Source organism: Bos indicus, chromosome 1, assembly GCF_029378745.1.
Source record: "Bos indicus isolate NIAB-ARS_2022 breed Sahiwal x Tharparkar chromosome 1, NIAB-ARS_B.indTharparkar_mat_pri_1.0, whole genome shotgun sequence".
NCBI classification, from domain to species: domain Eukaryota; kingdom Metazoa; phylum Chordata; class Mammalia; order Artiodactyla; family Bovidae; genus Bos; species Bos indicus.
The window spans coordinates 147,404,559-147,419,687 of record NC_091760.1 but is presented as its reverse complement, the minus strand read 5'-3'; the positions used below and the strand labels follow the sequence as shown (position 1 = coordinate 147,419,687).

Here is a 15,129-nt window from a genome sequence, read left to right as displayed (position 1 = left end):
CTGACAGAAGCCGCAAGTAGCGAATCCTGTTTCTTTTCCGGGAACCCTCTTGAATGTTATCGCCGGCTCACCTAGCTTGAAGCCCCGGGTCAGCGAAAGGAGGCATAGCGGGCTGCCGTGAGCCTGGGGGTCTCATCCGCCTGCTTTGCTGTTTGAGGGGAGGGGGACGGTGACGTGGACCAGGAAACTTCAGCCTTTTAGTTTCAAAGGTCCGCGTTCACTTTTCACCCCTCATCTTGCGCTAGCTTTCAGCTGTCTTGAAAAACCTTGGCCTTCAAAGGGGCTATATAAACAACCCCGGGCGTTTTTAAACAACCGTCCCACCACCCCTGGCAGCAAACAGAAGACGTTTCATTTCGGCGGTAGGGATTCAGTTCTTCTGTCTTGGGTGGGTTGAAGAAGGGGCAGCTTTTTAAATACAATCAGTGCTGTCATTTCCTGTTCTTTTAAAGGGGCTAAGGTAGGCAAGGGGTGGGGGTGGAAGCTATAAAGATCATCTACTCTTTTTATTCTTAAAAAAATAAAATAAAATCTGGCTACATAATTGTCCTCTTTAAGGGGAGATTAAAGTTTTTTATGGTTCCAAGCCTGGGATGGATTTCTAGCTAGTTACAATGAATAAATGTTCACTTTTTAAAACACAAGTTAACTATCGGAGTTCTTTATTGTTACGCTTTAGACACCTTCCAAACTTAGATTATGGTTTTTAAAACAAACAAAAAGTGCAGTTGGCTGCCTGTATAGAGTTGCCTCAATTTTCTGAAAGAAGGAGTTTTTGAGGAGGATAGAAAGGACGATGAGTCTGAGCAGCTGCTGGACTCTTTCCTGTCTCTTCCTCCACCTCTACAGATTTGGGTTGGGAGCTCATTTCAATTTTAAATCACTCTAATCCCTGTATATAAAAGGACTCAGCAGGCAGACCTCCTCGGCTCTGACGGGGATGGGCCCCGGGTCACTTGCAGATAAGTGCAGAGGGGAGGAGACAGGCTGATAATCAACCCGAGGGTCCTTTAAACCAGGTGCTACAGACACACCACGGGAGTGTGGGTTCTCAGAGATCTGTGGCTTCCTTTGGGCGAAGTCATAGTCTCCTCGGCTAGGGAACCCACACCCCAAATACTAACTGATTAAGAATCTGAAGGAGTTAGGGCCAGGTCATTTCTCAAGCCACCCCATGAAAGTATTTCCTTCTAAAAAGAATGGAAAAAAGGGGGGAAAAAATCACGTAAATTGCTTTCCTGAGCCGTCAGGGAATTCCCTTTAGCAGAAATCTTAATAACCCTAGAGGTTTCCTTTTTAAAATGACTTCTGACAATTCACTGTTTTAAAAAGATCTGTTTTACTGAGTGATCATTTCTAGGTTCAAGATCAAGGTATAAACCTCTTGAAAAAAGTTAAAGTGGATCTTGACAACTTTGGGGGCAAAGGAAAGGACAGTAGAGGAATCAGGCCGCTTGGTGAACAATCTGTCGCCACTCCAGTCCCCAGGAAGAGGGGCCTCTTTCTAAAGGAGACCTGCTCACCGCCTAACGGAAGAAGCAGACAAAACTGCCAGTGAGGGAACAAGCACAAAGATTAGGAATAAAGCAAGCTAAACTTTTGTGTCCCTGACTCCACTCTGTACTCATCTTGCACTACTTACCTCCCAAGCACTTGCTATAGAAATTAGTACTTTAGAATTTGGATTTTATGTAAGCCCCAGACAACCTCTTTAAGAAGGTAAGCACTAAAGAATTACTACGATCCCCCATACTAAGGAGGAGAAAATGTAAAACCATGATAAAGTCTGATGGTATTGATGAGAAGGAGCACTGAAATGATTCTTCAGGCATCTTCTGAATATGTGTAAATCCTCTGCTTTAATCTTTGAAACTAAAGGGAGATTTAAAGGTGTGAGTTTTCCCTTAAAATAGATGAAAACCATCCTAATTGCTTATCCTGGGCCCTAAAATATCCCCCACGCCCCCGTGTCTCTGGTGAAATTGCCTTTATTTTTTAGCTTAGAAGAGATCCCTATTTTACTACAGAGAAAAGTCTTAAATTTGCTACCTGTTACTCATTAATTACCGAAGCAGTCAAAAAAAGCTGTTCGGATGACTTAGGATGTGTTTTTTAAAACTGTAATATTAAAGTTTATTTAGGCCCTGGTACACCAGAGTCCGAAGGCATAAACATGCCTTCAGCAAGTTGAGAGGCCTTGGACGCTGATAGTAATATTCTTTTCATAAGAAAGAAAGAAGTAACGTTTCTGTTGGTGAGATCATGGTCTCCTAGCTATGCAGTAAATGTCATCTCAGCTGAATGCTAAGTTCCACCCCTCAACTTTCTTTAAAACACTGGAAATTTAAGGGATTTGAAATAAATGAATTGTGACTATAATTTCAGCCTAACTAGAGTTGGTTTAAAATGCCAGTTTCAGCCGTGAACAGGCTGACCAAGAGCAGTGTGGGAAGGTTCTGTAATATAGAAGAGGCTTGATATTTTGCCCAACTTCCTGATACTTTAAAAACAGAGAAGTTAAAAAAAAAAAAAAAAAAAAAAAGAGATATCCTTTGGCCAGCAAGTCTCTTCTTGTCTGTTTGGTCTGTGTTAAAATGTAAACGTTTGTGTTTCCTTACCTATTGTTTATAGCTTTTCATTCCAGTTGTTTCTTTTATTCTGTTTGAAGTTAGATTAAAAAAAAATTCTCTGCATATTGCCTATCAGTGATAAAATCTATATCAAATTAACAGAAATGTTAGTTTTTAAGTTAAAAATATTTTTCTAGTCTAAGAATGCTTGCTAACAATTAGATGATATTCTTTATTAGTGTAGTTTTCCTGGATTTAATTCTTTCCCTCCTCCTCACCAAAAAAAATCTATAAAAGGCCAAGTAAATGATCTTTGAGCCCCGAAATATCTTTGACTCCTGCTTCAGTTTGAAAAAAGGGAAAAGAAGATAAACTCCTAATTTCTTTAGTCTTAAATTCCAGCATCAACAACTTTTTCTTGTTTAGCCACCATGATTATTTTACTCTGTATTTTTGTTTGGTGACTGCCTCATGAATTTGCCACATTACTGATGAGGATAGTTTGGAAAGATGAGTGAGGCACCGACATGGAGCACTATGAGAGGGGCCAGTGGGAGGAAGATGATTTAGAATACATTTTGGTAGTTATAAAACAAGATTTATTTATTTTAAGCTCTTTAACCAACAATGAGTTATTCAGTTTGAAAACCATGCAGTTGATCCGGTCCCTGTATACTTACTTACTGAATGTGGAATTAAAACAGAGACGCCAGGTCATCACAGGGAGATGGGGATGAGGAAGTAAAAATATGTTTTCAAGGAGGACATTTCAACATTGTGCGCTAATTTTACAGAGGGAAGTGAAAACAGTTGGGGGGGGAAACAGACTGGGGGTGGATTTTTAAGAGACCGAAAAGAGCAGAATAAAGCAAGTCTACTTAATGGCAATAGAAAAAACGGTAACAAGAACTACATAACTGATCAAGGAGATTTATTTCAATAATGGTTTTGAAACAAAAGGGAATTGTCATATTACTGCTCTTAATTTAACAGCAACAAACGTACTTATAATGGGCTCTAACTACCTAATTAGAGGGTGCTTAGGGAAGAAATAGCTGTGCTTTTAAATTTCCTTTATAGAAAACATGTCCAACATTTGGATGGAAAGGACTGGAAAGAAAGATAAGAGTGCAAGTTGGATAAAATAGGTGAGGTACATGCCTGCCTATTGCTATAAGAATTGAGTCTCCTGGTACAGTCCTGGGGTCAGAAAGATGCCTACCTCTTATAGTGAGTTGGTTCAATTTCCCCGTCATAGTCCTTAGAATCCAACAGCTGAAGCGCCTTAGGAAATAAAAGGAATAAACGGTCAACTGGATGACATGAGAAAGGGTGATGACTAAGCAGGCAATGAAGATGAGAATTTAGAGAAACATGGCTTTTCTGTCATAGAAGGGGGCCTATGGCAGCCTTATATGCAGACAGAAAAAGAGGACTGAAATATAGGTGTTACCCCTGCAAAAATTATGTATCAAATATTAGGTAAAAATGGGGAAGTGGAAAACAGGAGGAGGAATAACCACTGTGGAATGCTTTACTAACACAACTCAAAAATAAAACCCTATACCCACTAGCAATCACTCCTGATTCCTCTCTCCCTCAGCCCCCGACAACCCGTCATCTAGTTTCTATGTCTGTGGATGTGCATATTTTAGATTATTCATATAAATGCAATCGTACAATACATGAACCTCTTTCTCTTAGTGTACTGTTTCAAAGGTTCATCTATGTGGTAGCATGTATCAGAACTTTATTCCCCTTTGTGATGAGATAATATCAATTGTATGGATCTATCACAGTTTTAAAGTCCATTATCAGTTTATGGACATTGGGTTATGGAATACTTTATCTTTGTAATAAATTTATTGTAATAAGTTTAAAAAATATAAAATGAAATAACCCCCCCTATCGATTATAAAATTGGAATGATGAGCACACATTTCACTAGTCACTGAGAAAATACCAATCAGGGGTATTGCAAGTGATAGGAGATCGTGATCACGAGTAGAACTGATTTTGATTTGAAATTCTACGACCACTTTAGAAAACACAAACAATGGAATTTAGAAGGATCAAATGTCCATTTCCCAAGAAATGGATATTCCTACATGAAGCATCGTTGGCCATGCGTTTTGCCTTAAAATTCCTGTTTTTTTAAAAAATTACCTAAGTGTCAAAATATTTATTTACTAATTTACTTTACTAGTCCTGATAGGAAATCCATTTCCATTCAGGTACATTGAAGGAATTCTTCTTCAACATCATCTGGGTTTGGAAAAAAATCTCAGTTATCTATCAGGTCCATGTTAAGACATCTCTGGGACTCACAGAATAAAAATGTGTTGAAATTTTGCTCCTGAAATCAGAGCAGCACATCAAAGTGAGCACCCCTCTTCTCTGAGGTCTATCGATTTTGTAGTTAGTATTATGTTTCTGGTGTTTTTCTCTTGCATACTGCAATTCAGTGCTAATGAAAAGCAAAATCATAGAATTAAGTAGGGACAATAAGGATGAACTAATTGTGAAGGGAGAGTGTAAGTCATTTACGAATATTCAGCAATTCAGTGGAAGCAATCAGATTTAATTTTAGCAGAAGTTTAAACACCTCAAAGGCAAAATCAACCCTCTTAGGCCTATTGGTAGAGGTCTGGACAAATGAAAAATGGGTTAGGCTATAAACTTACAAAAAAACAAGACATTGTGTTTCTCAAATATGGAGAATTAAGAAGCGATGATTGTATTCATAAGAAGCCATAGCTTTTCAAAGCCCTTGCTATAGTGAGCCTTATTCCAGCCATGTCCTGTGACCTTATGTGGCTTTATTAGGTGAATGTTTTATGATTTAAATATCTATAATTTTACATGTGTGTGTGTGTACGTGCGTGCGTGTTCTTAGTCACTCAGTCGTGTCCAACTCTTTGCGACCCCATAGACTGTAGCCCATCAGGCTCCTATGTCTGTGGAATTCTGCAGGCAAGAATACTGGAGTGTGTTGCCATTCCCTTCTCCAGGGGATCTTCCCCACTCAGAAATCAAACCTGGGACTCCCGCACTGCAGGCAGATTCTTTACTGTCTGAGCCACCAAGGAAGCCCATAATTTTACATAGTGGAATTTAAAGTAAATCTTCCCATTAATAGCTTTTCTGTTGTTTTAATTTATGATATAAGTTATGATTTAGTTTGCTATTCCTTTGCAAACTAAAAAGCATCACAATATCTGTTCAGTTTTAGAACAGTTACACAAATGACGTCAAAGTTTCTAACATACCTGATGTCTGTGTTTGTCCCTTGATGGGTGTTTAGGTGGTGGCTCTGGGGGACGTTCCGGATGGCACTCTGGTGACCGTGATGGCAGGCAATGATGAAAACTACTCAGCTGAACTGAGAAATGCAACTGCGGCCATGAAAAACCAAGTTGCGAGATTCAATGACCTCAGGTTTGTCGGTCGGAGTGGAAGAGGTATGTATCTGTCAGAACTGAACTTGAAACACCCAGTATTTACATGGCAACAAACCCAGATTTCAAAACATCTAGAAGTTTCTGTGATGGGATTCCCTAGAAGCATAGTCATTTCTTCCCATTATTGTTGCTATGTCAACCTTGTTATTTAATATATAATGTTTCTAACAGAATCTGGCTTTACATTATTGTTTTCTGTTATTGAACTGGTTTAAGACTGATTTGAAGCAGATAAGACATGAATCGCAAATTCCAAGAAAACCTCTCAGATCTTTACTAAAATGTAAAAGTATAAAACGTGCCATCATGGAAGCTAAGATCATACAACTGGGGTTCTCTCTTTGATAATTTTCAGAAATCTCTTTACTGGAAGCCTTTAACTTCTGGTCCATGTGCTATAAGTGACCGAGTTTCACATGATCACTTCTAGTAATTTTAAGGGTTATATAGTAGATGATTATTCCGTATGTTTCAAAGAAGCACTTTTTATGGTGAAATATGAAGAAATAGTGTTAGTAACATTCTGATTTGGTGATTCTGATGGTAACGTGACTTTCCTATATATAATTTGGATGGCTTATTATTATCTGTAGGGAGGGGCTGGGCCCAGTTAATATTTTAGGTACTAATAATACCAAAGATTGAACTCTCCCGAGAAATTGTTATATCAGTGTGCTTCTATGTGTAGTTTTCTTTCTCCATACATGTTATCAAAATATTCAACCGGAAAGAGAAATCTTGGCTTGTAATCTCCTCTGGCTTCCAGTCATTTTCAAATATTGTGTTTTCTTTATATTGTAAGAACCTTGGTCCTGTTTTATAAATAGCAGTAAGTACTGTTTGTTTAACTGAAGGAGGTAAGATAGTTTGTTTTGAAAATTGCATTTTTGTGATGCAGTGTTGAATAAGCTTATGAATAAAAGTTATTTTGAGTATGATAAAAAATGACATAGAAAATACCTAAATAACAGTAGATGACTCGTTTTGAAAAAAAGTAAAAGTACAACCAACAGACAGTTAAACAGAAGAGTAATCATTAGTCTTTATAAAGGCATTTGAAAATCTGTGTTCTTGGGGAATTTGATTAGTCAGAGAGGAAAGGGAGTAAAGGCATGTTGCTTTTTTTGGCTGTTGTGTTTGTGTTATCCTGGCTGTCTGGGGAATTTTAAAAACAGAATCATAGGTGGAGAAAAATTTTTTAAACTTATAACATGGTTGAAAATGTTTGTTTATAGCACTATGTTAATAGTAGGCTAAGGCCAAGAAAATTATATCCACTTATTGAAAGCATGAATGATGTTATAAGGTATAAAGGCACAAGGTCGTCTATGGGTTCACTGGTTATATTAAAAGTCCTTGCCTTTCAGTAAATGGAGTTCCCATTGTGGTTCAGAGATACATGTTTAGAAAACATCTCGGAGGTTTCAGATGAGTAGCTGGCAGAGTGGGTGAGAAGCCAATAAAACACAAAGGCCCGGCCGTCTGGTCCAGTAACCATCTCAATTCAATTCCTGTGGATTTCTGTTCCTGAGAAACCATAGCTGAGGATCACTGGGTTATGTTTCCAGAGGAAGTAGTATTACATCGTGTGCATCTGTGTAGGTCTATGTGTTGGGTTTTGGTTATGCAAGTTCTGGGAACTCTTCAGTGGTCCATGCCATCTTCCCCTAAGAAGTGCAATAAGTGGCCTTCCCGCAAGGGCCAGGAGGCTGGTGATGATAAAGAAGGACATGCTGAAAGCAGCCTGCTTTCTGTGCTGGCGTTTCTCATCCCTCACTGGCCGTGTCTGTTTTGAGTGGGTGACTAAGAGGAGCTTGTGTTGACTTGGGGAACAGTGAACTGTTTCCCCAAGGTGTGGATTGTTTGCGTTCGGCTGCCTGATTAGTGCCAGGATGCCTTTGAGTCTGCAAAGTGGAATAGCTGCAACCAAGGCTGGGCTGTCTTCTGATGGTGTGGAATGAGACACTTAACTGAAATGCTGCAAATATGAACAGTATCTGTTTTGACCAGGCTCTGCTTCCCATGTGTGCTAATAAGCGATCCAAAACAGAGGAACCCCAAAATAAATGTTGTACCCAATTAGTTACCCTGTATGTTGTCAGTCTTGAGTGATTTTTTTTTTGGTTAAGTACTACAAGACAAAATGAGCTGTCGAAAGGCCCAGTTTGACTCTGACTGGTAATTTCTCTCCATAATCGTAAAATACAACTTTATTTTACTCTTTCAAGTCTTGAGTGTCAACATCAGCGCCTGCCAGGTTTTTTCTTTTTCGTTTTTTGCAATTTGCTTCTCATTATGAAGGGAGCGGATGACTTTCCCTCATTTTAACAATTAGCCTTAATCTCCCTTGCGGAATCTCATCCTTTTAAAAGTTTCATAATGTTTTATTAAGTGATCTTAAGACTATCCCCTATTTTGTTTTCTGGTTTTGAAAATGTGTCTGAAAATACAACACTGGCATCACCACACCACGCTGGGGCCGGGAAGGTCCTGGCCGCTGGCTCATCCGAACATTTCAACGCCAGTTTCCCATTCTGTGTAAAGCCAGTGGTCTGATGAGTTTTCTCAAAGCGGCCTGGTACTCCCTTCTAAATAAAGGGTAGAAAAAGAAACTCCCTTTTCTTTTCTCAGCCTTCAGTCCCTAGGGATTGTAAAAGCTCCTAGAAATTGTCAGAGGTGGAACATGGAAGGGTTTTTCTCTGTTCCACAAAACCAATCTGCCTGGGTGCTGGCTCGGGTCCAGGATCGCGGTTCCTAACCTCGGGTTCAGCCTGCAACTGGGAAAACCTGCCCATCCGGCTTTGAAGGCCTCACTGACAACCCTGGCCCCTAAAAAATACTGGTGAAGGCTGTAGCCGTCTGGGCTTTCCTCCTTCCTTTCTTTTCTGTCCCTGACAACTTAAATCTCTCCTTCAGGGCTATCTCACCCTGGGAATTTTCTCCCTTTGATTCAGTATCACCATGTAGATCCACCATTCCTTTACAATGGAAGGCGAGATAGTAGATCCCAGGAGAGGGGGTTGTTGTTCAGAACTGTTCACACCTAAACACGCGCCCTGGGGACTATCCCTTACCTCCAGAAAAATCCAAGTTCAGGATCAGGGGGAGCTCTTCTTTGGTGACGTTCATTAGTGGCAGCTCACATAGCTTCCATCCGCCGTTGAAGCAGGTGCTATGGATATTTTCAGTTATAAGAAATTGTATCACGGCTGCAGTCGAGAGACGTTGGAGACATTTTAGCGATGAAATCCATGAGTGGTTTCTCCCCTGTTGGAATACTTAATCAGTTGGAAAGGAATAGATCAGTCAGGGAATACGGCCTTAGTTAATTCATTTTAGAACCAAAGAGGAAATCTACCAGACGTATTATCTATCGTATCGTAAATGGGGGAAGAGAATCCACTGCAGATTTCCTTCTGGTTTTTCTAAGATTGAGATTTTTAATTTTCGGAACATCCAGGAATCATTTTGAAAATCCTTGAAAGTCTTCTCCCCAGTGGTGGGGGAATGCATGTATGCACTCACACACCCAGTTTCTTGTACAGTTGCAGTTTCAGGGCTGCTGAAGCTCCTTTATGGAACTTCTGGGGATCGCATGGACCTGCTCTCCCCCAAGGCAAGAATATATGAATCTGGAACTTTTCCTTGACCGTGGAGGGCCAGCCTAGCATGGTGCTGCACGCTATAGATAACCAGAAAATGAGGAAATAAATGAACACATGAGTTAGACATTCTTGCTCCCTGTGCTGTTTTGGTTACACCTGCTTTTATTGTATCCAGGGCCTGGTTTGCATAATTAGGAAAGGAGATCCCATTCAAACTACTGGTCCAGACCTTTAAGACGCCTGCAGGTATACACACAGATGGTCCCTTGCAAAGGAGAAGGGCTTATTTTGTCATTGAAGGGGCAACCTCCTCTCTAGTGAGTGCCTGGCCACCTGGCTACAGACCTGCAATTCGAATTCCCAACCAGCCCAGCAAGGCCACAGGGTTCCCCCACCATCCATTAGGACCGGGTTTAATTTCTTGGTGGAAATTTCTGTTTATGTTGACCTCCATGGCAATTTTAATCTTGCCCACTTTCCAAATAGTACCCTTCTCAACCCTTTTATAAAATGAAATTCCTTCCTCATGTTCTTGCTGTGGACGACTTCCCAGACATAATATTTACCCTGCCACAATCAGGGCGGTTGTACATTTGTGTAATGTTCGTTACTGAAGGATTTTCATTCTTAAGGTATTTGACTATATTCGCAGAACAGGATGGGGAGGCTGCCTTTCAGATGAGTGAAAGACTGGTTGAAGCAAAGGTACATGCAGGAAAGGCTAGAGTGTACCGGTATTCTAAACAAAGCGAGACGTGTCCTTACGGAGTGGTTATTACTAAGAAATGGTCTGGATGACTCACAATATCATCATCAGATCCCAGTCCTTCTCTGTTTTATCACAGACTCATATAATAGGGGGAGGAAAATTGATCTGACAATCCCAGCGTTGTTTCGTGGATAACATTCAAGATAATCAGTTGGCAGTCAGACCTCCTGGAGAGAATACAAGGAAAAGACATAGGTTGTATTAAAATCACCTCTCCCATTACCACCCCCGTCCCCTGGGTTTTTTTGGATTGCTACAGATCTACCTTTTAAAATGATAATATATACACTGAGATCTGTTTTCACACTTCCAGGTGGGCAAACACGGATAGGAAAAGACTCAGCCTCTGATACGTGCAGCCTCAGGCAGCCCAAGCAAATAACACCTTTTGATGGCAGGTGGAAAGCTGGTGTCCATGATCTGATGCAGAGTTTGTCTCTAGAGATCAGTTTTCTCATTCCGTTTCACATTTGCCCAAGAAAGAGTAACATTTCTTCAAAGCAAGTTGCTGCCTACCACCCAGCAGTTCCTGTCCTGCTTGGTGTCGTGGCAAAGACCAAGGAGGAGAGCTTTCTTGAAAAATGCTTGTGCCTGGAACACGTAGCTTTGCGACTGATCTCTTCATGGTTTTCTTGCTGATTTTATGAAGTGCCAGGTATTGTTGATAGTGTTAGACAGCTTTTTTAAGTTGAGGTTATTTGTATGAACAATATTTAAGAGTTGATGGGCAGAAGCTGGACTCTGTCCACCACTCCCATCCCCCACACCTCCCATCCCACCCCTGCAAACCCCTTCCTTGTCAGCCCACTCTTTTTGGTGGGGACAGAAGACTATCAGTCAGAAAGTGCTTCCGAAAGAAAATAATGGTTGAGTGATTTTTAGAGCTTCCTGTTTCAGCAGCAAGCATTATAGACATAAACAGTGATCCAGCCAATGGCTCCAGTGCTGCACTGGTTCTAATAAATCAGTTTTGTATTTTCTTTTGTGCTGGTTGGAGAGGGGCAAGAGAGGGTGGAGAAGACTGGTCATGGAAGAACATATTCTGTTTCCTTTTCTTTATTATTTTTAAAGAAAAATGACTTGCTGAAAAGAGAGATGGTATACTGCCTGATGACTGTTTTCTTTCTGTTGGTGGTTATAAAACATTGTCAAATCAGAAAGGGGTTGTTTATGAATAACCATGTACTGTTAGTATGGAAGGGTTATGTAGTTTTGAAGGATCTATTGGACTTTGAGTCACAAGGAGGGTGTGTGTGTGTGTGTTGTATGTGTGTGTGTGTACTTCCACTGAAAAGACTTCCTGGACCAAATTATCTTTGAGGACTAAATCCACACTAATAACATCTCATCTGAAGCCCCCAAAAAGCAATTAACAGAAATTAATAAGTGAGCAGTGTGCTTTAATGAGCTGCCTATGAATGAATACTTTCAAAGGTTTCTGGTTGTATCAATTCCGTCTCAGGGCGTGGGGGATGAATTGCTGCTCTTTAAGATTTTTATGTTTATGAACATGCATTAGTGGACTTCCAGCAACACTTACCCTCTGTCATTGGTCCTGATGCAAGTACCGGATTCAACAGAGATGTATTATTTTGTCCACGTTGAGAACAAAGCTTTCCATGGCATTCCTGTTGGCACTGATTTGAGATTCTAGCACATTCTCGTCTCTATTAGGCTATATCAGGCAGTGTATCCCATTTAGAAACTCTATTTTGTCACTGAACTTCTTCCATCACCAAGGGTTTCAGGTTGTTGAAGACCTAAAAATCGTAAGGTGATCCCAGCAACCTCCTTCAGGAGACCCTGTGGCCATCCTGTCAGTGGACACAGAATGCGTTTCCTCTGGTTTCCTTGGTGAGTAAGCTTTCATGTAGGAACCACTTACACTGTTTTTCTTGAAGATGGAAGTACATTTCCTGTCTATTTCTCACCTTGAGTGAATCCCTACTTTTACCTTGAGATTTCAGAGCATCATTAAGGCCGTCAGTTCAGTTCAGTCGCTCAGTGGTGTCCAACTTTTGGCGACCCCTTGGACTGCAACACATCAGGCTTCCCTACCCATCACCATCTCCCAGAGCTTGCTCGTGTCCATCAAGTCGGTGATGCCATCCAACCATCTCATCCTCTGTGGTCTCCTTCTCCTCCTGTCTTCAATCTTTCCCAGCATCAGGGTCTTTCCAATGAGTCAGTTCTTCGCATCCGGTGGCCAAAGTATAGGAGCTTCAGCATCAGTCCTTCCAATGAATATTCAGGACTGATTTCCTTTAGGATGGACTGGTTTGATCTCCTGCAGTCCAAGGGACTCTCAAGAGTCTTCTCCAACACCACAGTTAAAAAGAATGTAGGTGCAGCCTAGTCTGCAGAGCTGTGCCTCCTCCACCCCCAGCCCCACCCCCAGCCTCTCATCCAAGGACTCTCCTGGATCTGGTGAATGGGAGGTCTGGCCAGCACCCTCCTGCTGGTGGTGTGTGGCCTTAACTGAGTCACCTTGTGCAAACAAAGGAGACTTCCTTGGTGCAAACAAAGGCAGTGCACAGGAATATGGGCGTTTGAGCACAGTTGGTGATCTGTGTGCTTATCAGATCTCAGCGGAGGAGGCAAGGTGGGATAGGCCTGTTTGGAGGTGGAAGTGCTCCAGGTTGCTCCAGGCATTGATTTGGGGTTTTTAGAGATGTTTTTCCTTGATTCCATTTGAAATCACTGTACAGAGTATAGTCACTGTCTGTCTATCTGTCTATAATGAATGAGAAACAGTTTAAACTCATATCCTAACACAGCTTTCACCTCTTTAAATGGTGTGTTTCCAGTACCTACGACCCGGGGTCAGTCCAGACATTTTTCTGCTTTCCCCATCTCGTTTGAAACCTCAGGGCTGGTTAGAGCTGGTAGATCTTATCTGTGTATCTGCTTATCAATTTTCATGGTGGTCTCCCACAGTGGGTCCCCACATTTGGCAATATCTTCAAACATTTTTGGTTGTATCCCACCCCGGGGTGGGAGAGCAGAGGCCATTCCTCAGTGCGTAGGACAGCCTTACCGTGCAGAGCATTAGTCACGCCGTCAAGACTGAGAAACCCTGCGCTGGCCTCTCACACTGATCATGATCAGTGGTAATGTGTCCTCTTTTTTCCCTAGCACTTTCTGCCTCTTTACAAAATTTATGAATTAATCAGAAGGTTCACACAGAATTTTAAAAAGTAGAGGACATCACTAAATATGAAAGTCTTTTTCTAAATATCAAATATACTAGAGTTCTGTATACACAGAACTGCACCATCTCCACATTTCCTGGGTTGGGGGGGAGTGTGTGGCTTCCACTGCAGGTGGAGGGGGGTCTCTCCATTGCAGGTGGAGGAGGGAGGCAGGAAAATCTCTTCCTGGAGGACTGCCCCCCTCCTTTCAGTCTCTCCCTTAGGAATGTCATGCAGGTGCAGGTCTGTGGGGACCGTCAAAAGCTGTGAAAGTGCACAGCTGGCTTCTCAGTGCCTTTGCCTATCCATCAGGCACCAGTCAGGGGCAGAGAGCCACTCATCCAGAAACGTGAATTGATGTGAGTTCACAGCGTCCACGTGAACTACAAGGCGCTGAAAGCAAGGTCCTGGTGTGCGTCGCTGACTGATACCTTACAGAGACGGAAAAGGAGTCGGTTTGCACACCTTGTGGAGATGCAGGGACGGATAGAGGCTGACTTGCCATCCATCCCTGGGAAGCCCTGGTTAGCTGCCAAAAGGCTATCTTCACAGGGACCACAGGCAGACAGAAAGCTGGGTTCTTCCGGAGCTTTCTCCTGCCAGCTCCATGTTGGTTCTGCCATCACTTGTTTGCTAAAAGAAGATTCAGCGAAAGGTGGCTTAAAAAAGGGTCTGGAAAAAAAAAAAAAAAGAGTCCTCTGGCATTCTCATTGAAATCATGTTGGTGTCTTCTACGGGAGGAATTTTCTCTTTTTTTAAATTTATTTTTAACTGGAGGATAATTGCTTTACAATGTTGTATTGGTTTCTGCTATGCAACCGTGAGAATAGGCCATCAGTATACATATGTCCCCTCTGTCTTGAGCCTCCCTCCCGCCCGCTTACGCTGCCCCTCTAGGTTTTCCCGGAGCACGGGGTTGAGCTCCCTGTGTTATACAGCAGCCTCCTGCTAGCTATCTGTTTCATGCCTGGTGATGCATATGTTTCAGTGCTACCATTTTAGTCCATCCCACCCTCTCCTTCCCCCGCTGTGTCCACAAGGGCGTTCTTTATGTCTGCATCTCTATTCCTGCCCTGCAAATAGGATCATCAAGGACCGTTTTTCTCAATTCCGTATGTATGCGTTCATGTATACTGTTTTTCTGACTTGACTTCACTCCATGTAGCAGGCTGTAGGTTCATCCATACAGGTGGAATTTCTTGAATATGCTTTGCTGTGACCGTGGACCTGGTGGGTTGGTTGCATGTACTCTGCCTGGGGACCCTCACTCTGACCTTGCCTGCCCCATCCGCTTCCTGTGCGTTTCCCTCAGTAAAGTCATCAGCTCCCACATCTGGCGTGGAGGTCAGTTTTGTGTCACATCCTCTGAGACTGGTAAGGGTTAACTCTCCACGTGGGAGTTCCTGGGTGGCTGCTGGTGTGAAGGACCAGCTATGGCAGGCAGGCACACACGGGGGCATGGTGATGCTGAGACCCCAGCACCCGGGAAAGGATGAACGTGGGCCCCAGAGTCCCCAGGAGACTGCCTTCCAA

General features: G+C 42.1%; 1 protein-coding gene across 7 annotated transcripts in view; it reads left to right on the top strand.

The window, feature by feature from the left end:
• RUNX1 (RUNX family transcription factor 1) overlaps positions 1 to 15,129 on the top strand; it is a 273,985-nt gene that overhangs the window by 176,167 nt on the left and 82,689 nt on the right. For all 7 annotated transcript variants that reach the window (XM_070796611.1, XM_070796606.1, XM_070796601.1 and 4 more), the window contains one exon: positions 5,875 to 6,031. In XM_070796611.1, coding sequence (XP_070652712.1) covers positions 5,875 to 6,031 — 157 coding nt within the window. The remainder of the gene's footprint in view (positions 1 to 5,874; positions 6,032 to 15,129) is intronic.